Here is a 27,210-nt window from a genome sequence, read left to right on the forward strand (position 1 = left end):
GTCCAGTCGCCGGTATATTTTCTGATAGCTAGCCTGGTTATAGTAAAGACAACCTCCAGAACCATTCCTATCTCTAGCTTTGCACAGAATCGGCTCGTATTATCAAGATAGACCAAATAGATGCTGAGCAGATCAAGCAAGACAGTATAAATATCTTCATAACCAATAACGGAAAGGCATTTTCGAGGTCAAGATATCGCTCACAGAATCTGATCAGGTGACCTTCATTTTCCCGTTCGGGAATTTTTGATGCCGGAGCTGTAACCTTGCGACTGAACCCATTGACTTTCCATCAATAACCTTCGTTCAAAATGTGGAGGTCATCAATTTCCGTCTACCAGGTTTTGGAGCCGGCAATCTTCCAAAGCAACCGGTGCCTGGGCTGCCAACTCCGCAGCACCAGAACCCTTTCGAACCTCCGCTCTATACGCCAATACGCCACGACCAACAGCACGAAACCCTCGAGCGATGCTAGCAATGCTGAATTCAAGATCTCTCCTCGTCCACAAAGGGAGGCACAACCCCTTCGACGCTCCGTTCCTTTCCAACAGAACCCGACCCCAACCCCCAAACCATCTTCCAAACCAGGCGACCTGGACTTCGTACCCCCAGTATTGAGTCGTCCGATCGGCGCAGCAGCCCCCCCAGAAGTGGGAGAGAATACAGGTGTCGATTCTCGTACAATTAAGGAACGACGCGATGACTTTGTCGACTACGATAAGCATATCGCGCGCCGGAAGGAACTGTATGTCGAATCGCCAAGCATCCCTTAGACTGCGCCCCCGGACCAGCGCAGATACACACAACAATGACCGAGTCTAGAAGCTAATGAGGGTCTCTCCGCTGCAGAACTCGACTAGTCGCAAAGCCCTACTTCCGCGAATGGTCAAACTTGCAATACCACAAGGGTAAAACCTTCATCTCGAACCCACGACTCTTCCGCGCCGACAAGGCTCTTTACTTCCCCAACCTCCACGGCATAACTCTCGCCTCTCCAAAAGATCCTCAAGATACTACAGCTATCTTCCGAGGCAAAGTTAGCGTCGTGAACCTCTTCTGCAGTCTATGGGGTGAGGAGCAAACAACTACATTCACCGGCAATTTCTCAGGCGAAGACAGGAATCCGGCGCTGAAGGAACTGCTTGCGAATAATTCTAAGTATGCGCAAAGAGTCGATCTCAATCTCGAGGAAAATCGCATGAAGGCATGGCTAGTAAAGCGGTTTTTGGGTGGCGTGCGCAAGAAGTTCCCAGTCGAGCAGCACCCGCGCTATTTTTTGATTGAGAAGGGATTTGACGAGTCCTTGAAGGAGGCGGTTGGTATGGTGAATAAATTCGTGGGATACGTTTATCTTGTTGATGCCGATTGTCGAATTCGGTGGGCAGGTAGTGGGCCCGCTCACCCCGACGAGGTGGAGGCCATGCATATTGCGTTGGAAAAGTTGATTGCCGAGCAAAAGGCTGCTGTTGAGTTGCAGTCATCGGCTCGTCGTTAAGTGAGAAAAGGGCAGAGCCTACGGCCTGTTCAATTGTTGTGTAAGATTTTGTGGGTATGCCGCGAATCCCCTCTCCATTGGATTTGTACATAGTAATAGAGAATGTGTATAACAGAAGAAAAGAATAGACATCAGACGCCATCGCAAACCAAGTGCAATATTATCAACATTCCTGTTGAACAGGGATTTAGGGAAATGCCCAACCCGGACGCCTCAATGAAAATAAGCAGAAGAATAGAAGAACCCTGGAAGACGCTGGACGGCTGTAACGGGAGAAGCAGAGAAATTATAGGAAACAAAGACGAATGAACAAAGGGCAGGTCCGGCGCCGTTACCGGAAGTAAAGCAGCATTAGGAAACAGAACCCAATGAAACATCCCAAGATTATAGCGTCTCTCCGCTTCTTCGTCCCGATCTTGGTCATGAGGTAGTTCATACCCGGGACCTGACTGGCAGCACCGACAATACGCCGGTTAATGCTGGCGAGTGTTTCACGCTGCACGCCAAAGTTCTCATTGATAGCATATGCCTGGCTTAGGACTCCGTCCATCATGTTGTGGCTATTCTCGACCCGGCCGCGCTCCTCAAGCATGTATTCAGCCTCGGCGGCACTAGGGTTCGATGCGCGGTATGCATCAATGTCGGAGCGTACATTGGAGAGAAGGTTGGCACGGTCGCGTGCCTCAGCGATGGCGGAGTTCAGCCTTTGGAGCTCGCGACGGTGGTCTTGAAGAACTTCACGGTGGCGGGAGAGATTACTCTGTTTTAGAGCGGAAGATGTGAGGGTAGCTTCGGAGTCAAGAAGGCGAGATAGTTGAGCGATTAGGGCATCACGCTGTGAGGGTAAGCATAAGGTAATTGTCACATATGGTATAGATTTTGGATGGTGGGGACCTACTCGTTCAAGGAGGTCTTTCAGTTGGGATTCAATCCGCAGCTCCTCATCTGTGGGTTCTGGTGGAGGCTTTGTGAGAGAGGCGAATTGTGCATAAGTATGGAAGAGGTTTTCGGTCTGTGTGAAGCTTTAGGTCAATGTTTCGTCCTTTCTGAAATGCCTCGGCCAGCTCGACCGGATTGGGTTATGGTACCTGAGTCTCAAGGGAGCGGGCTTGCTGGCGAAGCTGCGACCAACCGGAGCTGGTGGACGTCATGGAAGGCAAGATATCAGGAAATACCTGAAGGAATTCTTGAGCTCTTTGCCGATACCTGGTCAGTTCTTTCTTTAGTTCTCACCCCGGACAATCCAGCAGAGACGACGTAAGTGCACCGCCTGCACTAACCCGATATGGAAGGCCCCTTTGTGCCTGATGGCCTGACAGAGTGACACCCAATATTCCAGGCACCAACCATGAAACTTTGGTGTTCATCACGTGCTCCGTTTAGTGCGGCCAACTCGCTTAGCCCTAGTCCCACAACCACAATTTGACTGACTCGGACATCTTCAATTCTCAACGCCGACAACCCAGCACACACATCAGTCACCATGGTATGTCGTAACGCCATCGCTATATCGGAACATCGCAGCTGATCGTTATGTTTTTTCTAGTCGTCCAAGGTCAAGGCTGGTCAGCTCTGGGGCAAGAACAAGGAGGAGCTCTCCCAGCAGCTCGAGGAGTTGAAGACTGAGCTCAACAACCTCCGCGTTCAGAAGATCACCAACGGTGCTTCTTCCAAGACCCTGCGGATGTGCGTATTCGACCGACATTCCTATTCCAACGATTCGACTTTCGAGGGGGAACTGAGGGGGTTGTGCGATCGGGCGGCGAACATCGAAAAAAATTTCTTGAAAGAGGAGGCAAACCTTCAGGATCACAACACTAGAATTGACTATCGACAACAACGCCTGCACAATCCCCGATGGAACCGACTCGCAATGAGAAATTCTGCGGATATTATGAAATCTTGAAATTTCGGAAATACTAACATGTGGTCCACTTTGTAGCCACGACGTCCGCAAGTCGATCGCTCGTGTCCTCACCGTCATCAACGCCAACCAGCGCGCCCAGCTGCGTCTGTTCTACAAGAACAAGAAGTACATGCCGCTCGACCTCCGCCCCAAGCTCACCCGTGAGCTGCGCCGCAAGCTCACCAAGCACGAGGCTACCCGCACCACCGAGCGCCAGCGCAAGCGTGAGATCCACTTCCCCCAGCGGAAGTACGCCGTTAAGGTATGAGTCTGTCCATGAATGTCCATCTGCGGGATGTGGTTTTTTTGGCAGATGTGATGGTGTATTGTGGGTTGATGGGTTTACTACTCGGAATACCCCACTACACTACTCTTATCTTCCATGACTACGTCCTACGCTGGCAATCCACTATCATTTCCAGAACAACCACTAACTTTAAAACAGGCTTAAGTTTTCTAAAAACAATGGATCTGGAGTTTGTGGGAAGACGTTACTTGCCCTTGGACACATAAAACAGGACGTGTGAAAGTGTGGACCTGAAACCTTGGGCAGGGTCGATTTTCTCTTTTTTTATCCAAAAAATGGAATTTGATTATGTATCTTAGGTGGATGCAAATTGACTCTTGACATGACATGACTTAGACATTCGATTTTCCAGACGTGCCTGTGGATGTAGACATTAGACGTATTCAACCATGGCGCTGTTCTTGGATTTGGATGTGATTCTGATACCTATCTATGGCCCAGAGTTAACTATGGTAAGGTTACTCTTTGTGTCTATTGTCTACGTAGACATGAGCCCTGTACTAGGTCGTATACAAGTACTCCATGTACTCCATTTGATACATAGGTTGAACAACGGTCCAACCTAAACAATTCATTCAACACGATAATGGGAATCTAAAGAAATATCCAAGTAATTCTACCCTAGTGCAGCAGCCACAGCAGCCGGCGTCCTCACAGGAACATGCTGCCCATTCGCCACGTTATTGGCCCTCTCCCTAGGCTCTGACTCCAACATCCACAAACCCCCACACGGACAACAACGCAACAAATTCAACTTAGCGATCATCTTGAAATAAGGCAAAGATTTAGGCAAAGCCACATCCCCAGAGACCTCACCACAGCGCACGCATCTTCGTTTCTTCTGCTGCTGAATAACCCTCCCATTCCGTCCAACAGCGAGCGGCGGCCTCAGCGGGACCTTCTTCAGAATATCAACTTCCCGTTGCCGACGATACATCGCCGTACGAACATCAGTCCCGAAACCAAGCCAGCTATAATCGCCCAGGAGAATATCTTTGCGGTTGATCTCTGATTTCATTGAAGGGACTGTTTGACGAAGGAGGGTTGCGACGGCTGTCACGAGAACGGGTGGGATGCGTGCATTTACGAGGAGTTCCTTTTCTGGACCTGGTCTTTCTGCGTCTCCGAAGCCGGAGCCTTGGTAGGCGTGTTTCACGGCTGAGTCGACGCCTGCTAGGAACTTTTCGTAGATGTCAATGCGGACGGGAGAGGATTGGAGGATTTGACAGATCTCGGTGTAGTAGACTCTCGAGGCGCTGGGGATTGACGCTGGGTTTGTTTGCGTGAAGCCGCCGAGGACGCCTCGGAGGCCGCGGCAGATGAAGCGGAGGAAGGCGCGGGACATGCTGGAGAGGAGGACGATGAGGGAGACGGAGTTGACGGTTCTCACTGGAAGAGAAGTAAGTAATCTTGTTCTTTTTAAAGTGTTGGGGATTGTAGTTACATTTCTGAGTAAAGGCTTCTTGGTCGGTGAAGAGAACATCGAATTCGTCGGCAAGGTCGAATGCCTCGCTCAAGATGAAGTGGGTGAAGTCTAGGACCCATTTTATATTGCCTAAAAGCATTTGTAGGATTTCTTTGAATGTGGTTAGCTGTACTTAGCCTGGTGTTGGTTGGCATTGGACCTTCCTTACCTGGATCATGTGCCTCGCTCTGCCCTTTGTTCCCATGTTGGAAAAAGTATGCAATCAGCACAGCAGCATGGCGAAGCTGAATAATGGCCCACGGGACAGCAGATGAGAGGTTTCGGCGCTTGAGTCTTCCCTTGTAGCCCAAAGCAGCCTGTAAGCTCAGACATCGAGGAATATATGGATGTGTCATGAGCTTTTCGGTTTCAACGGTGAAGTTACAATTCACAGGCAAAGCACGATACACTTCGCCGATAAGTGTTGATTGAGCCTCTGTTGCTATCTTTAGTCCCTTTTCATCTCTGGACAACTGACAGGACATACCAGGCGTAAGTCGCTTTAGAGCAACCATCAAAATATCGTCTGTGTTGACCTCGGCTCCACATCCACGACTGAAGGCAAGAGTGAGTGCTGCAATGGCGGATGAAAATTTACCTGGTTTCGCATTAGCGTCTTGTGCTCTTCGATTATCAGAGAGGTAGTCCATACTATCGTCATAGAGGCCGTCATTGGATCCAAATGGATGTTCCATCGACCTCATATGTATTTGCCCCTCTGCATCTAGCGTGACGGCAACGCAGGCATTTGGAGAAAAGGCAATTGAGATACCTATACAAGTGAGCCATGGCACATGTTAAATAATGGTTCCGGTCACATACCGGCTGAGTCCATCGGGAACTGGAATCCAGCTTGAGCTAGGCAGGTCACTGTGCTAGCATCATCCATTCCGTTGAAAACGGCCATCGTCCGTGTATCATAGAATGTAATCGAGCTGTCATCATGTGTGACAGCCAGAGCAGTTCCGTGCTCCACTATATCCACGGAAACGATGTATTTATGGCAGTGAATGTCGTCTAGCCGACGCAACTCCATCTTGGACTTTATGCATGTCAGCTGGCTTCGTGGACCTGGGATGTATTACGAAAGCACATACCTTGGCCTGAGCATTGCTCTTTTTCGGTGCGACCTCGTCAAACTTGGGGTGGAAGGCTTGAGGGGCATTCTCCAATTGCCATCGAACAATGACACTAGAAGGTCCTTGTTGGTCTGGATATTCAGGTGTGGAGTGAAGCGGCTTGGCAAACACAGCAAGGATCCAGGGGTTGGCCGTTGATCCCGTTGGGCTATCGATTTGACCAGGCATGATCTCTAACCAATTCAATGAATAAACGGAATTGTGAAATGGTAATGGGTTATCCGTATGTTGCTGGGAACCCCGGTTGACATCCAAGATACTACTCGGCATGTCAATCTTGCAATGCAGGAAGGCGAATGATGGGATGGGAAATTGGGCTTGTTTCCCTTGAGTGGTATCCCACTGTGGGGGGTTCCAGGATATTTGTACTCGGTAAAGGCATATTTTTTGGCATACGGAGTAGGTTGCAACCAAGATACCAGCTATTCGAATTGTTAGTCGATGACCCTCGCGGGAGTAATAGGAAGGTCTAACTTTGAGTTGCAACGATAGAGGCATGGGTCAATAGCCTGTCTGAATACCCGGTGTTCTTTAGCTCCGCAGGTAGTTCAGTCCATTTGCTGTCTGGATTTTGGAAGATGAGCCGGATCTGGCCTGCTCGGGTGACACAGATCAGTGCACCTTTATTGGCGGGATTAAAGGGACCAATTGGGCGGCGACGAAAGGGAGAGTAGGCCCAACGGCCATTAACCTTGGCTGCTTGGTGAAAGGCATGTACCTAGTAAGTGTATCAGACAAGTTTCATATGTAAAAGTAGACATGAAAAGCGTACCATTCGCTGGGTGTTAAGCCACATCATGCCAACAATTTGGTTACTATCATCACTTGAATCAAAATTGGCCTGCCGTACACCTGTGATACTGTTCAAAGCTATTGAGATTGAATAGATGGAAATTCGTCCCAGGCAGTCCACGACCGCCATTTCCGAACCAGACTCGTTCCAGGACAGGTGGACGAGCTGATTACCGCCATGGGTCTCCGCGACCGGAGCGAGTGTAGTTTCCTCGCTCAGTACCCATTTTCCATTCGAAGGACTGGAATTCAGATGGCGCAAATTGACCTGCAGTCCATCTGCGGAGATATATGCGATACATCCCAGTCGAGACCAGGCAATTTTCCTAGATAGAGAGTCAGTAAATTGAAGAGTGCATCGAAATAAGTATGTTCCGACAAAGACCACTCACTGACGACACCCTAAGAGACGCATTTCATCCTGACATTGTGCTAAGCCTTTGGTCGGGGGTGGACCCGCAGGCAAGCCCAGCTCGAGGGAGCCGGACTCCCCAAAGAGATCATCGACATTGAGGCCCTGTTCCATGATCAATGGCATTCTGTGGATCTAATCACGGACAAGAGCACATCCACACAGTAGGCGAATGGAGTTCAACCCCGCATAACTTGAATGGTTGTCGATCTAGACCGGCCCTGATAGACGATGACCGGGCGGCTCCGTTGGGAGGGGGGAAATCAAACAAGGACCCAAGGATCCCAGCCGCTATTTGATGACAGGGCGGTGTCAAAGAGATGTTCTTGGCTTTCTGTTTGAATATATAGCTTCACTCGGTGCCCTTAGAAGATATACAATACTATATCTATACTTTCCCTATTCACTCCAATCGCATCTTCAATTCTTCTCAAACACGCGATCTCGACTCGGCTTAGTCACCAGTGACATCAGGTGACGGTAGCCCTGCCAACCGGCGTTGACCAATCACAGCACTGACGATATCTCCACATCCCGCAGCACCAATCATCACGCTCGCTGCAATATCCAAATCGCGAACGAAAAAACCACAATGCAAAGAAAACACAGAGGAAAAGAAAACAACGTGAGCGACTCGGGAGATCTCGTAACGCTGGTGTATATATTCTCACTGTAAACCTGCCTGAAGGTCTTTATCTTCCGGACGAACCCAATAGAGCTTCTACTAGTATCTAGCTAAAGGGAAGATCAGTGAATGTTCCCCAATCCGATTCTGATGTTACTTCGAAACAAGCGCATCATCGAATCACTGTCCCGCACTTCTCATTCGCCCAACATACCGGGGGGTTTGGGGCATCAACTGCGTTGTTCGTCACGACCACATTCCTCGACGTCTAAATCCTCCGCAACTCGGGTGCCGTGGGTCAAAACAAAGCTTTCGAACAAGCGGCCCGTTACCTCTGGACTTTTTTTCCTTTGTGGATTTTTATTTTTTCTCCCCAATTTCTACTTTAATATCGATCCCCCCCCCCCCGACAGCTGACCTCATCGCACCTCTCCCCTTTCCACCCTCCTTCCTCCTCGACCCTACCACCCCTTCCACCATTCAATCTGTATATTTCCCACTCCATTGGCCTGCGACAACTACTTCTGTGTCCTGAAAAACTCGATGATTCACAATTCTTCTGATTTGTGAATCTATCGACGTTGAATAGGACCCCTCTGATCTTCATCTACCTGGCCCCTCCGAGTCTGCTCAACCACAGGGGCATAGGCCCTTTAATTCTCTACCTTTCCCCCAAGGATATTCATCATCATGGAATATGAGGTTTCAGACTGCTCAGATATGAGCTCCTTAGCCTCGTCTCCACGGTCTTCGCCAGAGCCTGCGGCCCGGTACCTGACGCCGTCATCCCAGGAGGGTGAGGATTCTACGCGCCAAGACTGTCCTCCCGCGAAAAAGAGGAGACGCAACCCCCTACCCAAGGAGCGCACCACCCAGTATCTCAAGCTATCTGAATCATCCGACAGCCAAAAGGACCAGGCTAGATTACTTGTCGAAACCCTCCGTCACCAAAAAGATATTGTCGTGATCGCCGGAGCTGGCATCTCCACTTCCGCGGGTAGTAAGTTTTCTCCCGCATTTTACCTTTTCGGACGCCACAGCTAACCCGCACATATAGTTCCGGACTTTCGCTCCGCAGATGGTCTGTTCAAGTCTCTACAGAAGAAGCATAACTTGAAAGCATCTGGTAAACTTTTATTTGATGCTGCTGTCTATCAGGATGACGCCTTGACGGCGCCCTTCCACGAACTAGTCCGGTCGCTTAACATTGAGTCCGAAAAGACCACTCCAACTAAATTCCACCAAATGCTTGCCCGGTTGGGCAAGGAGAACCGTCTGAAGCGCCTGTATACCCAGAACATCGACGGAATCGAGACATCAATGGCGCCGCTACAAACAGAAATCCCCCTCAACATCAAGGGCCGATGGCCGGTTACTATTCAGCTTCACGGCAGCATTCAAAAAATGGTGTGCCAGAAATGCCGCTTCACATCAGATCTCGACCCCAACATGTTCTTGGAAACTGACCCACCAGAGTGCGGGGAATGCGCGGAGAACGACAGAGCCCGCCGGATTGCTGAGCAGCGCAGCCATGGTGTAGGACGCCTTCGGCCACGGATTGTCCTTTACAACGAGCACAACCCCGATGAGGAGGCAATCACATCCGTCATGAACTCGGATGTCAAGTCACGCCCTCGTGTCCTAGTTGTTGCCGGTACCAGCCTCAAGATTCCTGGAGTTCGACGCCTCGTGAAGAGTCTCTGCGCTGTCATCCGGACTCGAAAGGATGGTGTCACCATGTTCATCAACAACGAGCCTCCAGTGGGCAAAGAGTTCGAGAACTGCTTCGATCTGATTGTGCAAGGATCCACGGACCAGGTCGCGGACCTCGTGGGACTCAAGAGCTGGGAAGACTCCACCCCCTACGAATCTTTGTTGCCAGAGCCCGTCTTCGGAATCAAGGAGTGTCCAGACTCGGAATCCTCCGAAACAGAGTCTGGCAATATCGCAGTCGTCATTAGTACCCCACGGAAGCGACCACTAGTTGAGACTGGCCTGCTCACACCTTCAGCCAGCAATGACGAGAAGGCAGAGCTACCGATCAGGAAGGTCCCCAAATTCGAACTCCCGGCAAGCAAGGGTCGCCCGATCAAGGATATTCTGGGACCTTCCAAGGCAAAGAAAGCCCTGGCCAAGCCAGCGGCCCGCAAGAAGGTCGCTGGCACGGGAGCCAAGAAGCCCCGTGGCAAATCTGCACCTGTAAAGCCAACGCAGATTACCAGTTACACTACTGTTGGCAAATCTGCTACAGTCGGTGTCTCCGCAGAGAAGCAAGTTGCCAACAAGCCGAAGGTGCTGGCTAGCGCCGTGTTTCCCAACCTTGCCCGCAAATCTGCTGATAAGGGTGTCACTGAGATAAACCCTCTCCCCGTTGGCAGGGCGTGTCGCAGCTAAAGCACTGTCATTCTGTTATTGATCATGCCATGTTCTCGACCATGATTTTTTTTCTCATTTCATTTACTTTGTTCATCACTGCATGGTGTATGTTCAGATGGCGCTTCGGCCTTTTCCCCTTCTTCTTTCCCCTTCCAGGGGCCCTCTTCAATTTGCTGCTTCTTCCGAATGTCTCTGGGAAGAGGTTGTCTTTTTTTCTTCGTTCTTCTCGAAAGATACCAATGATAGACTACGGTTTCATGCATGGGGCGGCGCGGGCGTTTGGGGGCTTGATGGTTTCTATTTGATTGCTGTTGGTGTTGCTTCGGGCACACTGCATATGGGGGCAAGTTCGGTGTATGATTTCAGGGGAGTGCAACTTAGTTTACAATTCTGCTTTCATAGTGATTCAGGTGTTTCATTAGCGGATTTGGCTATGGTTTTCATCCAAGCCCGGATTGGCTCGCATGCGGTCCGAGGTCTTTGGTCAGATATTGTTCTATCGGGCTTGGAATTATATCTTCGCTTCTACGTATACCATTGCAATTTCTCGCTTCTGTCTGCTTCTTCTTGATTCAAAGTATTGCCAGGCAGGTGGAATAGAGCGCATGAAGCCATTCATCATTATAGTATATATTACAGCGGTTTTAACTGAACTCCTACTATCACCATCCCCAGTCCAGGTCTCGGAATGCCAACATGACTTGGAACATCTCGGGCACACTCCTCCCCCGAAGGTTATCTAACATCCAGGCCTGAATCAACCTTAGCCAAGTCCAAGATCATCACGCAACTGACTGGCTGGTCCATCATCATCATCATCCGTATCCTCAGCATCCGGATCAGTAGGTCTAACAGTCCCATCCAAATCCTCTACCCGATCAATATCCTCATCAACCCTCTCCTGCGTTTCCTCCTCATCTTCCTCCTCCTCTTCATCCTCTTCATGGTGAACCTCTTCCTCCTCTTCCAACTCCTCCTCCTGCGTCTCATCTCCATCTCCACCTTCCTGCACCGCATCCTCCCCATCACGCTTCACCCTCTTAGCCGGGTTATCCACCATCTCAACATCCTCGTCCGCAGCGGCGACCACATCGGTAGCGCCAGCACCATTCGCATCAGCCTTCTTCACCTTCCGCTTGCCGGCCTTGATCTCCGTGAATGCTTCAAGCTCCTGCTCCAATCGGCCGCGGAAGGAATCAAACTCTATTTCTGAGAGGGCGGCGAAGACGTCTGCGGGAGCGAGGGTTCGTTTGAGGGTCGCGTCGTTGGCACTGTTGTCATTGGTCACAAGGATCAGATCAGGTAGAAGTAAAGATAGAAGTGAAGATGGAGATGCGGATGATCTTGGGTTATGACTAGGGATTGGATTGAAAGGGATATAAACATACTGTGAGGATAGATACGAAACAAATACCGTAGCCGCCTTCTGAATAGCCAGGACAGCATCCTTCTGAATTGTGGTATTGGGGGGAAGGACGGATTTCGCCAGACGAATAGTTAAAGAGCGAGGGAGGAGGTAGTCCTAACAGAAATGCCGTCAGCATTCGGCATTCTACTCATTATTTCCTGCAGCATTGCATAAAGATCTCTCCATATCATATTGATCGAAAAAGTGTAAGCAGGGAGAGCAGTGTAGGTGCTTACATCGACACTAACACCCAACTCAGCCCGCGCCTTGATCTGCTGCTCCGTCGCAGTAATGGGCTTGTCAGAGGTCGGTGCCACAGGTGACAAGAGCGATGTGTCATCTGGGTCCGCAGGCGTCATCGAAGACGTAGATTTGCGTGGCGGCATATTGGGCGTGGTCTAGGAGCTTGCTTTTTTCTCTGTCTTGAGGTGCGGTCGGGTGGACGAGGTAGTCCTGGTTTGGGACCAGGCGGTATAATGTGTGTTTGCTGAGTAGTCCCGTCCCTGGGCTGAATTGGACTTTAGTGGACGGTCCTCGTGATGCTGAAGAGTTGAGGTAAGATGAGTGGGGAGAGGATGAAAACGCGAAATCCGCGTCGCGCTGGCGGTTGGGATTGATTGGCGCGGTGTGGGGACTGCAGGGTGTCGTGCCGACACTGGAACGCAGTACATGTTCCAGACATTGCGCTAGTAGATACGATTACAACTTTATTCTTTTTCTTTTGAGTTAAGGTATAAAGTATTTTGCCCGGTTTAATTTTACGAGATACCTTCGGTAAATTGTGCAGTATTCATTTAAATTGCGGTCGTCGAGAGTTTATTGACAAATGCTTCGATTGAAAACTAGAACATCCATATATGAAAACGCCTATTTTTTGGTATCCAAAGAAATCGCAAACGAGAACGGCTGATATCGTTATGGGATAGCAAGAGATGAAAGCCATTTACTCGGCCATCTCCTCGTCGTCACCCTCGCCGTTGCCCCAGAGGCCCTCGATCTTGAATTCCTTGGCCCACTCCGTAACGACCTGGGTGGTGTCCGCAGCAGGTCCAGCATCAGTGGCTGTACCAACATCAGCGACAGTGTTAACGGACAGGACCGGGGCGTTGGCCCAGCCTTGGATACGTCCGTCTCTCCAGTCGTTGATCACGGTCATCGCGGCGCTCTCGATGTTAGGGACACCGCCCTTTCCAAGACGACCACGCTTGCGGGCCACTTGGATCAGGAAATCGGTAGTCTTGTCACCATTTGTCGGGAAGAGCGAAGTGATACCGTAGACCTCGAGCATCTTGGCGATCAAATTCTCCGACGCGGAAAGACGCTTGACCAGCAGGTTAACTGCAGGAATGGGGTCCTCAATCTGCTTGGGAGGGATAGCGTTGAGCAGGACCAGGCGGGCCTGCTCGTTCTCCTTGGACTTCTTGCCAGTCTTTCCGTTGGCACTGGGGAAGACGATACCGGGAGAGTCAATTAGCTTGAGCTTGTTGTCAAGCTTCACGGAACGCAGGCTGGTGGTGACACCGGCCTCGGCACCGGTGGGGCATGCGTTGCTAGAGCCCTTGTTGAGACGAGCGGTAAGAGCATTGATGACGGACGACTTGCCGACGTTGGGGTAACCAATGACACCAACGGAAATAGAGCGCTTCAATTGCTTGCTGTGTGCGTAGGACTTGAGGGCGCGGAAGAGGGTATCCGAAGTACCCTTGACGGTCAGCTGCTTGTGGTCGAAAGAGTGAGCATTGCCTGAGCCGTTGGATGCCTTCAGTGGGAGAGTAGGGAAGTAGCGGCGCAGGTGAATCAACCAGGCCTTAAGCACTGGCGGCGGGACGAGGTCGATCTTGTTCAAGATGAGAATCAAACGCTTGGAACCAGCATCGGCAGCCATGATTTCGCGCTCCACCTCCTTCGAGCGAGTGCCCTCAGGGTCGCGGGCGTCGAGCACATAGAGAACGACGTCGGCATTCTCAGTAACATTCTTGAAGACCTTATCGAACTGGCGCCGTGAGCTTTCCTTGGTGGGATTGTGTGCGTTGACCAGATCGGGAACGGCAGTGTCGAAAGTCATGGCGCCTTCCTCATCATCCTCGTCCATCTCGTCTTCGTCGTCGTCCTCCATCTCATCATCATCATCTTCGTTGTCGTCGTCGTAGTCCGCAGCCCGGGCGCGCGCAGATGCAAGCAGTGCAGCCATAGGGTTGGACTCATCGCCCTCCACATCCATATCGTCGTCCAGATCGTTCTCGTCAATTTCCACGCCGGGCTGGCCGCTAGTCTTGGCCTGCTTAGCCTCAGCTTTGCGAAGGCGAGCCTCCTCCCTGATGCGTTCCTGCTCCTCTGCCTTCAAACGCTTCTTCTCCTCGATATCATGGAGCATCTTGTCCTTGAACGGGAAGAGACTGGGAATACCGGGGTCCTTCTTAAGCTTAGACCGCCATTCCGGGTTCTGTATATTAAAATAGTTAAAAAATGCCTATTCCACCGGCGCAAAGGGAAGAAGCAACCCAGAGTCACATACCTGCTTGGCAAGCTTTCTCATTTTCTTCTGCTTGGCAACAGAGGACTTTTCAATTTTGTGTCTTAAGCGGACGGGCACCCGCTTAGAGGACTTGCCTGCAAAAAAAAGTTAGAATGGGGCTCAAGAATTTCTATAAAGCCGGAAAGAGTATGTGCTTACCGAAGTTGCTCTTGACCATTTTGCCTGTATGCCCAACTGGAGAGTAAACAGTTAGGTGGACTGGTGATTATACTGGTGCTTCAACAATCGGCTTCGAAAAAGTTGAGCGCCAAGCCAACTCAGAATTTCGATAAGCGGAAAATCACTTGCGCCGATCACCGACCAAACAGTGCAAACATGCGGAACACTGGTCGAATGCAGCAGGAGATCCGCCTGCGATAGTCGCCCAAGATGTGACGTTTCTCGCTCTTTAATTTTTAGTTCCCTGTTCAAATAAGAAAGCTCTTTCAAATAAAAGCTTCTCGAACTGAAAAACTGGATCAATATCCATTGTCACCTCAATTGTCGACTAAACCTCTCGGAACATATCTTCGCATCACCCCTCACCCCACCATGTCATCCGAGACCGGGTCCTTCTCCGCGCCTCCGCAGGTTCACACTTTTGACGGCGTTCTTTCTGATTTCGATGGTACAATTGTAGACTCTACAGATGGTATGTACATCTCCAACTTTTACTTAGAAGCATACAATGACACTAACAACAATTTAGCTATCGTGAAGCACTGGCATGAGTCAGTACCTCCTTCCCATACTGATAAGACACTACATGAGCAACGTTGACTCCAATTACGTTACAGGATTGGCGAAGAGCTGGGCGTAGACCCCAAGACCATCTTGGCCACTTCGCATGGCCGCAGAAGCATTGACGTCATGCAACTATACGACCAGAGCAAGGCCAACTGGGAGTGTATGTTCTGCACCCCGGTTCCATGAGGGACCTTCACATAACCTATGAGAGGTTAAGCTAATGTAATCACGTTTTTAGACGTCAACTTTGTTGAAGGCCGAATTCCTCAAAAATACGGCTCCGACGCCGTCGAGATCCCCGGTGGTCGCGACCTCCTCAACGCACTCGAAACCGCCGGCGCAAAATGGGGTGTCGTGACCTCCGGCACATCCGCTTTGATTGACGGCTGGCTCGGCGTGATGAAGCTCGCCCGGCCAAAGATCCTTGTCGTCGCACAGGACGTGGAGCTCGGCAAGCCGGACCCCCGGTGCTACCTGCTTGGTCGCAAGAAGCTGGGTCTCGAGGACTCGACCTCGATCGTTGTGCTGGAAGATGCGCCATCCGGAATCAAGGCGGGCAAGGCAGCCGGGTTTAAGGTGATTGCGCTGAAAACGACTCACTCACTTGAGAAACTCCAGGCGGCTGGAGCGGACTGGATTGTAGAGGACCTACGCAGTGTCTCGGTGAAGGCTGTTGTTGATGGGCGGGTCCAGATTGAGATCTTGAATGCTTTCCAATAGGTTCTTTGGTGCAGGAGTCAGGGATCTACGATGCACCTGGCCTGCTGCAGGTGCAGTTTGCAGTGAACCCAGGGCGTCGAGGTTCGAGTTGCACAGCATACAGCATGGAAGCGGGGCAGAGCTCCATACACGGTACTTTGTAGATAAACGTGCGCCACAGGTTGTACAGTTTGCGGTTAGTCCAGACCCTGCGCGAGATTTTCCGTACCTTTGCGTCTCCAGTCGTTTAATTGTGTTACTGCACACGGCTTAAGTGCCATCCCTTAGCAGTTGGTACTTGTGTCCGGTACGTAACATGATCCAGGTGGGGGCGTTTAAAACTAGTCAATAGATACACAGATGCACATTTTATTCCCGAAGCCTTGTCTTCCTTTAGGGCGAGATGGCCAATCCGCTTTCGATATTCAATCGACCACTTAAATCAGGCCCAGATGACGGCATTTCAATTCCAACTAGTGACGACAGGGTCGCACGATGCCCGTCACCTCGTTTGCGCTCTTTACAGATCGGGAATCAAATGCCGATTTCACTCCGGATCATGGTTGCATTCCAAATTACGATGGACATCTACCAGAGAATACAAGGCGCGACGGGGGTGTGATGAACTAGACCCTCGATGCGCCATGTACCTAAACCTAGTTCCAAGCCCGGACGCCCTACTGCACAGGTATGATGACGGCAGGCCCCCATGTCGCATTACAAGGATGATAGCCAGCGAATCCGGTCCAATGACAGAGTATCTCGGACTTAAAACCAGCTTCGGCCGTAGTTTGGAGTAAAGTTACCTTTAGCTTTCACGCCCTGTATACTCAAGTATCGCAGTCTAGGCTCTAACATGGCGTGAGTGGCGGACATGAAACGCCTGCAAATGCAGTCCTTGCAGGACTTGCCGTGTGCCCCAACAGGGTGTGATACAGACATCCCGTAGACAATGGCCGAGAGAAGAAAAAGCAGGGAAACTGGCCAACGGCAACCCCAGTGAGAGTTGCTGCGAACAGCTGTTCATGCAAGCTGAACCACACTAAACGCAGCTCCGGTCCCACTATCAACTCGGCCAGGATCCAACCTCCGAATTGAGATCCGGTCGAGAGAACGAGCATGGCGTGGGCTACGGATTACGTTGTATATTACACTACGAGCTGTTGTCTTTCCTATCACGGACCGCATGATAAAGTCTCACTCGAGGCTGCAGCTTGCTGCAGCTCTTACAAGCCCAGCCTCACGGGCCGGCAACAAAGCGTATTGTCCTGTCATTGGGCAGAGCTGAAATGTTACAGGTACCGAGCCCGGCACAAGAGAAGGGGCAGAGCTCCTCAAGCGTCCCGAATGGTCATAATGCAGCAACATGTCCCGGTGAGAAAGGGCGAGCATGCAAGGGATGGAGGTACCATGCGCACGGATCTAGGAAAAGACCGGTTTAGCGCGGATGGCTCCTGAATATCACAATACTAAATACTGTTGAGAGCAAGTGTCCCAGTGAGCAAGTCCCAACTTCGTTCAGCGCTCAAACAGGATGGCCATGGAAATTTTGAATTGTAGATTGACTTGAAGATCACGAGGTAGATTATTGACAGATCACCGATTGTCTATCTTTGCTTTGCTTTGCTTTCTTTGCCGTCTTTGCCCCTCACGGTTGATCGTCCAGGCCACCCCAACGGTATGCGTGATGGCGAATGTGGCGGACAATCTCATCACGTACAGGAGCAGGTTTTAGTTTGGTTTCCGATCTGGACCACAGCTTCGGCATGACAAGTGAATTGAACGGGCCTGCGAACGAGCGGATCCCACGGACAGTCCCGAATACATGGTGTCTCCTTCCCAGTTCATCCGCCTGCATCGACCTTGCCGAACTAGCCCCATGGCTCCCTTTGACAAATCCCGTATCAGGGAGCTACATCGGTTTCTTGCTGCCTGCAGGCGTCAGACACCGCCACACTTCGTTCAGGTGAGCCACACAAGGGAGTGGTGGAGATGGATCTGTCACATTTCGGTGATCATGGGTACCGTGCCCAGACCAAAGTGATACAAGGGCTAAACAGAGATGGAACGAACATCAGCTTCAGCCACTACGGAACAGACTATTGTTCACCGAACACCCCCGAATCCACATTGGGAAAGGTGGAACAGGTCCAGGGTGAGTAGTACATGACACAATACGGGGGATCGGAGACGGAATCACAGCTCCGAAGAAGGCGATCTTGAGGATCCCCCATAGCCAAGGATCAACTGAACGTCACACTCTGTGCAGATCGTGTACTCCGAGAGTTCTGGCCTCGGAAAGATCGGGGAATTTTCTGGTGTTTTGCAACTTCCGTGCTTTATTGAACTAAGGAATTTTCTTCTTTTTTTACTTTCACTATTTTCTTTTTGCCGACCCTTTATCTCCACGCTCGTCCTCGTTCTCCGATATTTGAGATTTTTGTTCCGCCATAACGGTTCACTCCAGATCCAATCAATAGTCGGATGGAGCCAAGGGATCCGTGCGGCGCGTTGTAGATCAATCCAGGGGCACGTCAAGGGCAGATCCTGCCCACCCCCTAATCCTAATGCGAATATCTTAATGACGGAGATGACGGGGATCCATGGCATGGACCATGATTTTCGCCATGCACGCCATACTCCCATCCCTAGTGGCTCCTCCCCCAGCACCGCGGGACATTCGGGGATTGTCGATTCGGCCGAGGTCTTAGCGCACGAATCCGAACTATTCCTATCGCTTCGGGCTTTATCTACATGTCATTGTGGAGCATTTTTGGACAGGGAGAAGGAGGGAGAAAAAAAAGAGGAGGGGTGCCAGCGCACAAAATCGCTCCGCAAGTCCGCAAATCCCAAACCTCCCCAATCAGTGATGAGCGAGGCTTTTTAATGTGATTTACAATGCTGATAGGCGCCCTAATGCATGTGAAGCTTTCAGATGTCTACTCAGCCGGATCGTCACGAGAGAGTCGATCATGGGTGTTCACGATGTGCCTAACGTACTGGAACTCAAAGTTTGGTGGCAGCAGTAGCACCAGATGGCCACGTTGTTGCTCCATACCAAGCGTGGGGCCCTGGGTCCCAGTTTTTTTCTGAGCCTTCACAGCCTCTTTCTCTGCCCAAGGGATACAAATTGGGATCCCCCTATGTGGTCGTGAATTACGATCATCTCCACTCTGTCCTGGGCCACATGACTGGTTCATCGTAGCGATCCGTCTTGGATTGGAGCGTTGTACGCTTCATCGAGTCAGATCCTGATCTGGACTTGGTAAGAATAGGAGGTGATCATTTGCACTGCAATGAGGGGCGACACAGTGGATCTGGTGACTTGAGGCAGCATTTCCGTTAGGCCGATATGCCCCTCATTTCTAGTGACTATCTATACCGAATTACGAGGGAAATGGGGTTGGATGAGGGGAAGGACGCAGGATGAGTTCCCAGATACTCTTCTAAGGTGCTTCCGCCTGTACGACGGCATCAGAGTTTAGGATAGAATTAGACGACTCCATAGATTAAACTTTTAAGACCTAAGTTCCTTGTGAAACGTTTTCCTGTCAGGTACTCCCTATGGGCATAGTGAAAAGGATAAAATTGCCGGGAAATCGAGATTCCCTGGCCCATGACCGTTGGAACAAAGAGATCGGATAGACCTGTAGAGTGGAGCGTAGGCTCAAACTGCAGGGTACACAACAGCTCACAGCATACCACATTACATACCGGAGAGCCAAGCTCTCTGGATCATAATGCCGACAGATATAGCTCATGAGCTTCCTGTGGCTTGCAGTTGGACAGAAAGAAAAAAAAAAAAAAAAAAAAAAAAAAAAAAAAAAACCTAAGTGGATAGAATCTAACTCTCCTCCTACCAGACAAGTTGGATCACAACACATCCTCGTGACTTGGGTGCATGGAGCCTCTCGATCCAAGCCGTTTAGCGCCGTCGAATGGGGCCACCCATACTCTCGGGAACCACAGGGGCGGCGAAATTGACTTCTTCCGATCAAACAATGAGAGTCGGAAGAACACCCGTGCAAGGATTTGTGCTAGTACACTTGTCCCCTCTACCCCATTAACTCGAGGGGAAACAAAGCTCGGCAGATCCTGAAGTGATCGACGGGATCTGTCGACTATTGATGTTTAGTTGGGCTTGGCGTAATGCCATGCGCCCTCAAAACAGTCTAGCGGGGGACAAAGAGTCATTCCCGACACCCAAACACGATCTAGCTGACAGATAGCTGACAGACAGGCTTGCTTCAGGCCTCAATAGTGCGTCGAAAAGACATCATCGCCCCCATCGGGATGTCGATCATAACCCCGATATCGACGTTGTACAGTACAGCCAAGGGGATGGTAGTACAATCTGCAATGCTGGATGACCGGGGAACAGGCTCCGATCGTCCCAGATCCCCGGTGACTGGGTATGAGGAAACATCTCGAAGAAACCCTTCGATCGAATGTAATTAACTTTGTCCAATGATCCAGTAAGAAACCACTTTGGTCTGAGGATTTACCATGCAGGTTGGATCACCCGTGACAGATTGCAGGGATACGCGGGTCGAAGCTGGCGCGCTCAGTTCCCCACTTCACTGTCATGATTTCAAAACTTCTTCACGCCTAAACTCTTCGGGGTAAATTACGCTCCAGACTAAGTATAGAGTGGGTGGTGGCTGCCATAGATGATTTCCTTTGCATCGCCCCCCCTTCTCCTATCTTGACTCCACAAATCTTGAATAGTTTGATTTTCCTCCCCGGAACAACATTTGAGCTTTGAGTATTACTCTTGCCTTGATACGGTAATTTTCCTTTGGGCTCAGACATGACGCTAATGCAGGAACTGCCCAAGGGCGGGAAGAAGAAAAAAAAAAAAACGAGTGCTCGGAAGTAACTATGCAACTATTGCCATGGCATCCTAATCAAGGACCCTTCAAGCCATCGGAGATGTAGTTTCTGCAGCCCCTGATAGGATACCCATAATCACGGGAGCCCGTCCATGATTGGAGGATACATGCTTTTTCAGGGCTATCTTGCTGCCCCCCGAGCCGTCCGCAACGCATAACCATGGGAACGCGGCGTTTACACTTTGGTACCAAAAGCCTGTCGAGCTACGTATGGTACACGTACTGGGTACCTGAGAGAAAACATCATAGTGGAGACCTTCTCAAACAGCGGTTGATCGGGGCCAGTCCGATGATTGGCCGGAACGGTCACTTTTTCTTTTGGAGAGATCCAATTTGCTTAGGGCTGTGTGAAAAAAAAACTGGGTTTTAGACTCTAGGTCGAAAAGTAAACAAATTGGTCCCTTTCTTTCTTTTTTTTTTTCTTTCCTTCTTGTGATTTATGAACGGGGGTTTCCCGATTACCTAGATCGTTCTATATGATAACATTATATAAGGAGATTTGACTCTCTCCATGTAACCTCAAGTATAGTTCCAGACAGGATCGGAATTCCAGATGTGTGTGACTCTATGCAGTCCGAGGGCCCCCAGGCCGCCACCCCCTAGAAGAACCGCGCGGGCGGTAGCGCGACTCCACGGGCGAAAAATAAAATAAAACAATTGTAAACAGTGGGGGTGAAGTTGCTTAGGCTAGTATTAATCTAGTAATTTATACTTAATTTTCTATTTTTCATTTTCAGCCCGCTTTTTCTCCTTCAGGGAATGGTAGACGATCAGATCTCGAGAGAAATATCCCGAATTATTCATGAAATTCGGGTTTGGAGGGGGGGGGAAGAGGGGATTATCGCAGTTTCATTTCCATCTGGGCCCAGCACAGACGAAAAATATAATAAAAATCCGAAATATCTAAATATCATATATACCTAAAGAAGAGGAGAAGTGTACGTATCAGTACATGTACCTGGTCCCCCAGACCAATCATCACGGCCCGTCCCCAAGACCGCCCTTTCCACACCCCATCTTTTCCTCTCTCTCTCCTCTTCTTCCTTCACATCCATTCTTTGGTGGCTCTATTAACGTTCCTTTTTTCTTTTCTTTTTTGTCGCTCCTTTTTGGTTGGCCCACCCACGTCTCTCCTTTGAACGCCGCATTTGTTTATAGCTATCTATCTCTGCTATTGCTTTCCCTTCTCTCGCATCACTTCCGGATCCCAGACCTTCGGAAACCTCCATGATATAGCTATCGCCCTGAGTTGCCTGCCCTGTCTTGTGCAGCGCTTCACTTTCCTTTAATTCCCTCTACGCCCTCCCGCCATTCCTTCTTTTCTCCATACCCATCACATCACCACCTTCACCATGAGCTACATTCATCCCTCATGGAACTACCCTGGCCATTCGGGTCTCCCAATGGACCACACCCTCGCATACGACCCAAGCATGGTCCCTCCTCCCATGATGCACCCCATGGACGGCTACTGCTACCCTCACCCGCCCATGGAGATGATTGACTACTACCACCAACCAATCATGGACTACGACGAATACACAGAGAACTTGTCCCGCCCGCGCTTGACAAAGGAGCAAGTTGAGACCCTAGAGAATCAATTCCAGGCTCATCCTAAGCCCAGCAGCAATGTCAAGCGTCAATTGGCAGCTCAGACTAATCTGAGCTTGCCTCGCGTTGCTGTATGTTCCATGTTGACTTTCCCGCCAGTGTGATGAAGCTAACCCACCTGCCCTCATAGAACTGGTTCCAAAATCGACGCGCCAAGGCAAAGCAACAGAAACGCCAGGAGGAGTTTGAGAAGATGCAAAAAGCCAAGGCCGAGGCGGAGGAGCTGGCTCGTCGCAAGTCGGAGACTTCGGACCAACCGTCGGGGTCTCAGTCCTCTGCTGCCAAGGAGGAGCCGGAGCGTTCCCCGACCCCGAAACAATCCTCCAGTGTGAAGGCTGAAGGCAGTTCAAAGGCCGATGATTTGAAGAAGCATCAAAAAACGAAGAGTGAGTCTGCCCGCGACGCAACCTTCGCATCATTGCAGCGAGCACTGAACGCGGCAGTTGCTGCAAGGGATCGCTTCACCCGCCGGGACTCGCACACCAAACACAACTCTCCCATTGAGGAAGAACCGATCTCTCCCTCGTCGATGGCTCCGCCGAAGGCCCCTACCGCACAGGACAACAAGGGACATGCTTCTTACCAGTACCAGGACTGGCCCGAGGTCAAACAAACGACTCAGTGGACATCCCACGGTCACTCCGAGACTTCTTCTGTCCCTCAGAATGTGGATGCATTCACAGGTGCCCAGTTCTCTCAGCACGAGGACTGGGTTGAGACTCCGAAGGATCAGCATATGCATGCAGTTGGATCCGATGCCGGTCTTGGTTACACAAACATGCAATACCCCCTGTCCATGCAGACTCCCGATATCTCCGTCACCCGCCGTGAGTCGTCGAGTGCTCTCACAGCTTCTTTGGATGGTATCGGTATCTGCACACCTGGATCTTCGGCTATGTCCCAGTCTTCTAGTCAGGCTGAAGGATCGTGGAAGGGACCGGGCCAGGAGCTTGATCTCGCTGCTCGGCGAAAGCGCCCCCGTCCTGCTGCCATCGGTACTTCCAATACTCGCTCCCTGGCTGCTTCCACCTCCATGTCTTCTCTTTCTCCAACTAGCCGCGTGCCTAGTTCGGGTGCTGGTAACTCGATGAGGCATTCCAAGTCGGCCCAGTGCCTAAACAACAGATATGCCGGTGTTCGCAAGGCTTCGGCGGCCCAGCGCTCTCCTCTCAACTTCACCTTCGCCGAATCCGGCTCCATGAAGTCTAGCAAGGCTGAGATGCTGCGGCCATCGGTCTCGTCAACGACCTTGGCCCCGCCAACCCCGTTGACCCCTCAGGACTTCCAGCACTTCATGCCGGCTTCCCCGACCGATAGCTACTGCTTGTCTGCACATTCTAATACTCAGTTCTTCCCCTCCTCTCAGCCCATGCAAGTAAATATTGCCTCACCTCCTACTACTCCCCTGGATATCTACTCTCCTTTCACCTACCAGAATGGCGCCCCGCCGATGTCGGCTCCGGCTCAAGTCAGCAACTTTCCCGAGTATGTTAACTGTGACCCGGTTCCCATGACTGCGCGAAGCTGGGCAGATACTACTGCTCTCTCCTCGCCGGAATACCCAGCCGGTCTTCAAGTGCCTCACTCCAGCACCGTCTCACCAATTGGGTACGATGGCTCCGTTGACGGCCGCGGGCATGGTTTTATGGAACCCGTTTCTGGCTCACCACCCTTGATTTACTCGATTGAGGATGCCGATATGCCTATTTCAACAGGTGCTGGGGAAAGGAAAGCTTCGGAGTTTACTATGCACGAGTATCACGAGCAGCCAGAGGCGCACCATTTCGCCGCTCACCAGATGGGGTCTGTTCACAAGCCAAAGGCATACACATTTGCGAACAACTCCACACCGAGCCACTACCCCTGATGCAGGGTTACCGTCTCTCGATGGATGAATGAGAAATGTACCGCGATAAATATGCTTTTGTTGGTCTAGGACGAACCGCTACGCAACGTCTCGTCCCCTGCGATTTGTTTATTTTTTTGTTACCCTTTCGCCTGCCTACGGGAGGCCTGTCTATTCCAACACTCCGTGTGCGGAGAAGTTCTGTCACTTTACTCTTTCTTTTTCTTCCTACATACCTGAGCTTTTCTTTCACTTCTCTTGTCTTTTTTTTTTTTTGGTGTTCTTCCTCCGGGGATTTTTGTTTACATATTGGGAGCAGATTTTGCATTGTGTTTATTGGCCTGGGATTTATATTGGTGTGATACGACTTTTAATTCTTGCGAGCCCACGGGCTCGACATTCCCTTCTTACCTTCGTTTGAAATTATTTTTTGGAACCGGTTCGGCTTTGGATTGGGACTTGGACTTGCATATTTGGCAGCATTTGGCTATTTTTTATTATTTTTTTTTTTGATATATACTGTCACATATACGTTTTTCACTCTGTGATGTTTGGTTCTCGCACGCGAAAAAAGGAGTGATATTTTCAGAAAAAACCACTTTGGTACATGATCCGTCCGATCTCCGAACATTGTAAATTGCTATTACCTAGCTAAGTCAACAGCCGACGTAGACCCGCCCTTTCCCTTAGCGATTGGCTCCAGGAGTATTCGTCAACGGCTAATTTATAGCAAAGTACGATCGCTGGCCGCGCCTAATAACTGTTAGCGTTTAGCTCCGAGAAAGCCCAAGCCGGAGCGGGCAAACCCGCTGCCAGAGTCGGCCACACGTGTGCCACACCATAGGATGACATACCTTCTCCGCCATCTCCACTGCGGAGAGATTGTTCAAGCACATGGTCAAGAATGTTTATCTCTTAACATTCTTTGGCTATAAAAGATGGGACTATGCCGATCTTTTTCGAATCTAAACAGAAATTTCTATTTCATTACTATCTACAATGAAGCTGTTGGCCCTTACTCCTGCCCTTATGGGCCTGGTCGCTTTCGCTCAAGCTTCCACCATTACCTATACAACTGTTACTGGCTATTTCTTGCAGGATGAGACTGCCACCGATGCTTCAACTTTCGATTACGTATGTACCCGCATTCCCGAGTTTTCCTCGAAATTTCATTAACCTATTGTTAATATATAGACAGCCGTGAACTTTGGTCTCCTCAACCGCACCTATCCCGCCGATCATGAACTTAAACACGCCAAGGATCTCACCCAGTGGGAGCGCTTCTACCACCAGGTAGAGAAGCTGAATGATGAATCCCACAGTGATGTGGAGTACAAGGTGCTCTTCCTGGGCCGCCACGGCGAGGGTTGGCACAACGCTGCCCAGACTTACTATGGCGACGCAGCCTGGAACGTGAGTACCTTCTCTCTGAAGACTCTTCATAAGCCAACTCTAACCCTCAACTAGTGCTACTGGGCCGAAATGGACGGCAACGGCACCGCAACCTGGAATGACGCCGAGCTCACCACAAATGGTGTCGATCAAGCCCTAGTCGCCCACAACTTCTGGCAAAAGGAGATTGACGAACAGCGCATCCACACACCAGATAACTACTTCGTCAGCCCATTGACCCGCACCCTCCAAACCGCCAACTACACTTTCACAGGCCTGGAGTTTCCCAAGGGCAGCGCCAAATTCAAGCCTCTCATCAAGGAGCTCTTCCGCGAGGGAATCAGCATCCACACCTGCGACCACCGTCGTGACCGCAGCTACATCCACGACCTCTTCCCCGAGTGGCCCATCGAGAAGGGCTTCAGCGAAGAAGACGAGCTTTGGAACGGCGTTACTGCCGAAACGAGTGCTGCGCAGGACGTTCGTAGCGAGACCGTGCTTGACCAGGTGTTCTTCACTTCTGCGTCTAGTAAGAAGGATTTGTTCGTATCTGTTACCTCGCACTCCGGTGAGATTTCTTCTATCTTGCGGGTTGTTGGACACCGTACTTTCAGCTTGAATACTGGTGCTGTCATTCCTGTGCTTGTGAAGGCTGAGAAGGTTCGGAAGGCTAAGGCTACCACTACGTCCGTTGCTTGGACTACTAGTGCTCATTGCACTGTGCCCCCTGTTACTTCTGTCACAGCTTGTGTTTGCCCTTCTAGTGCTGTGCCGGTCACCACTCCTTTGGTCACTGATGTTTAAAAAGTTTTGCTGGGAGTGATGTACCGATAGCTTGGTTTGGTAATGATTTGGCTTGTTAGAAAGATCGATTGGTAGTTCATGTGTCTAAACATCCACGGATGTCACAATTGGAAAATAATGTTCTTTTTCTTTCATTTTGTCCCAAACTTGTCTAAATATTTCAAGCTTTGAAACATGGGCTAAATGTATATCCAGTCGCGGGTGCTGAATTGCCAACCCCGTTTTTGAGTCCTTGGAATATCCATAAAGATACTGCAGTCTAGTAGGATCAATTAATTCAAACGTGTCTACAGGTCAAATTTCAAACGGCCTCCTCTACATGACAGGTATACTATGGGGCTGCCTTTTCTTCTCAAATAACACAAAAATAATAATAAAAATTTATTTTCGGTGTTTTGAATACCCGTGGACAATTGACTCGTTTCATTAACCCGGACGGAAAAGCAAAAGACAAAAAAGAAGCGTCCCCGGGAAGGCTCGAACTTCCAACCTCCTGATTAACAGTCAGACGCGCTAGCCAATTGCGCCACGGAGACTTGCTTGATGAAAGAGATGAGCCTCTCTTGTTATATGAATCTGTAGCACTTTACAGCCCCGACATCTGCTACGTACGAACTGACATCATTCATAAGTTGATGTCTTTGAATTGTTTCTTACCACCTTTCGGTCATCTGAATTAAATCTTTCTCTCTTCGACACTAATTTCTCCATCTATTTCCAATCCTTAGTTTGAAGGCTTTAAAAGTTAATTTTGCTAGGGCGATGACTTTTCTTAGGTA

General features: G+C 50.3%; 10 protein-coding genes across 10 annotated transcripts; 6 read left to right on the forward strand and 4 right to left on the reverse strand.

Moving 5' to 3' along the window:
• Nucleotides 1-311: 311 nt before the first annotated feature.
• N7484_009138 (mitochondrial ATPase complex subunit ATP10) lies at nucleotides 312-1,495 on the forward strand (the record flags this gene model as incomplete). The annotated part of the gene is made up of 2 exons (XM_057119525.1): nucleotides 312-745; nucleotides 850-1,495. 2 exons carry the CDS (start codon nucleotides 312-314, stop codon nucleotides 1,493-1,495), a joined length of 1,080 nt encoding a protein of 359 aa, XP_056969080.1.
• A 331-nt stretch (nucleotides 1,496-1,826) lies between these two features.
• On the reverse strand, nucleotides 1,827-2,646 carry N7484_009139 (putative vesicle transport v-SNARE protein Gos1; the record flags this gene model as incomplete). Its single annotated transcript, XM_057119526.1, has 3 exons — nucleotides 1,827-2,330; nucleotides 2,394-2,507; nucleotides 2,584-2,646. The coding sequence occupies 3 exons, from the start codon at nucleotides 2,644-2,646 to the stop codon at nucleotides 1,827-1,829; spliced, it is 681 nt and encodes a 226-aa protein (XP_056969081.1).
• Nucleotides 2,647-2,978: 332 nt separating this feature from the next.
• Nucleotides 2,979-3,852, forward strand: N7484_009140 (60S ribosomal protein uL29; the record flags this gene model as incomplete). The annotated part of the gene is made up of 4 exons (XM_057119527.1): nucleotides 2,979-2,981; nucleotides 3,042-3,181; nucleotides 3,438-3,663; nucleotides 3,847-3,852. The coding sequence occupies 4 exons, from the start codon at nucleotides 2,979-2,981 to the stop codon at nucleotides 3,850-3,852; spliced, it is 375 nt and encodes a 124-aa protein (XP_056969082.1).
• A 472-nt stretch (nucleotides 3,853-4,324) lies between these two features.
• Nucleotides 4,325-7,642, reverse strand: N7484_009141 (mediator of RNA polymerase II transcription subunit 16; the record flags this gene model as incomplete). Its single annotated transcript, XM_057119528.1, has 8 exons — nucleotides 4,325-5,097; nucleotides 5,153-5,284; nucleotides 5,343-5,945; nucleotides 5,996-6,215; nucleotides 6,271-6,734; nucleotides 6,787-7,030; nucleotides 7,085-7,430; nucleotides 7,497-7,642. 8 exons carry the CDS (start codon nucleotides 7,640-7,642, stop codon nucleotides 4,325-4,327), a joined length of 2,928 nt encoding a protein of 975 aa, XP_056969083.1.
• Nucleotides 7,643-8,831: 1,189 nt separating this feature from the next.
• Nucleotides 8,832-10,535, forward strand: N7484_009142 (putative SIR2 family histone deacetylase (Hst4); the record flags this gene model as incomplete). Its single annotated transcript, XM_057119529.1, has 2 exons — nucleotides 8,832-9,141; nucleotides 9,199-10,535. The coding sequence occupies 2 exons, from the start codon at nucleotides 8,832-8,834 to the stop codon at nucleotides 10,533-10,535; spliced, it is 1,647 nt and encodes a 548-aa protein (XP_056969084.1).
• Nucleotides 10,536-11,280: 745 nt separating this feature from the next.
• cbfA (uncharacterized protein) lies at nucleotides 11,281-12,311 on the reverse strand (the record flags this gene model as incomplete). Its single annotated transcript, XM_057119530.1, has 3 exons — nucleotides 11,281-11,788; nucleotides 11,906-12,039; nucleotides 12,162-12,311. The coding sequence occupies 3 exons, from the start codon at nucleotides 12,309-12,311 to the stop codon at nucleotides 11,281-11,283; spliced, it is 792 nt and encodes a 263-aa protein (XP_056969085.1).
• Nucleotides 12,312-12,868: 557 nt separating this feature from the next.
• On the reverse strand, nucleotides 12,869-14,618 carry N7484_009144 (GNL3/Grn1 family GTP-binding protein; the record flags this gene model as incomplete). The annotated part of the gene is made up of 3 exons (XM_057119531.1): nucleotides 12,869-14,368; nucleotides 14,441-14,535; nucleotides 14,600-14,618. The coding sequence occupies 3 exons, from the start codon at nucleotides 14,616-14,618 to the stop codon at nucleotides 12,869-12,871; spliced, it is 1,614 nt and encodes a 537-aa protein (XP_056969086.1).
• A 374-nt stretch (nucleotides 14,619-14,992) lies between these two features.
• N7484_009145 (HAD family hydrolase) lies at nucleotides 14,993-15,907 on the forward strand (the record flags this gene model as incomplete). The annotated part of the gene is made up of 4 exons (XM_057119532.1): nucleotides 14,993-15,092; nucleotides 15,150-15,171; nucleotides 15,238-15,347; nucleotides 15,426-15,907. The coding sequence occupies 4 exons, from the start codon at nucleotides 14,993-14,995 to the stop codon at nucleotides 15,905-15,907; spliced, it is 714 nt and encodes a 237-aa protein (XP_056969087.1).
• A 6,223-nt stretch (nucleotides 15,908-22,130) lies between these two features.
• On the forward strand, nucleotides 22,131-24,256 carry N7484_009146 (homeobox domain-containing protein; the record flags this gene model as incomplete). Its single annotated transcript, XM_057119533.1, has 2 exons — nucleotides 22,131-22,460; nucleotides 22,520-24,256. The coding sequence occupies 2 exons, from the start codon at nucleotides 22,131-22,133 to the stop codon at nucleotides 24,254-24,256; spliced, it is 2,067 nt and encodes a 688-aa protein (XP_056969088.1).
• Nucleotides 24,257-25,234: 978 nt separating this feature from the next.
• On the forward strand, nucleotides 25,235-26,431 carry N7484_009147 (phosphoglycerate mutase family protein; the record flags this gene model as incomplete). Its single annotated transcript, XM_057119534.1, has 3 exons — nucleotides 25,235-25,369; nucleotides 25,430-25,648; nucleotides 25,703-26,431. 3 exons carry the CDS (start codon nucleotides 25,235-25,237, stop codon nucleotides 26,429-26,431), a joined length of 1,083 nt encoding a protein of 360 aa, XP_056969089.1.
• Between the last annotated feature and the right edge of the window lie 779 nt (nucleotides 26,432-27,210).

This window comes from Penicillium longicatenatum (genome assembly GCF_028827895.1).
Source record: "Penicillium longicatenatum strain IBT 33135 chromosome Unknown contig_6_segment0_segment0, whole genome shotgun sequence".
NCBI lineage: Eukaryota > Fungi > Ascomycota > Eurotiomycetes > Eurotiales > Aspergillaceae > Penicillium > Penicillium longicatenatum.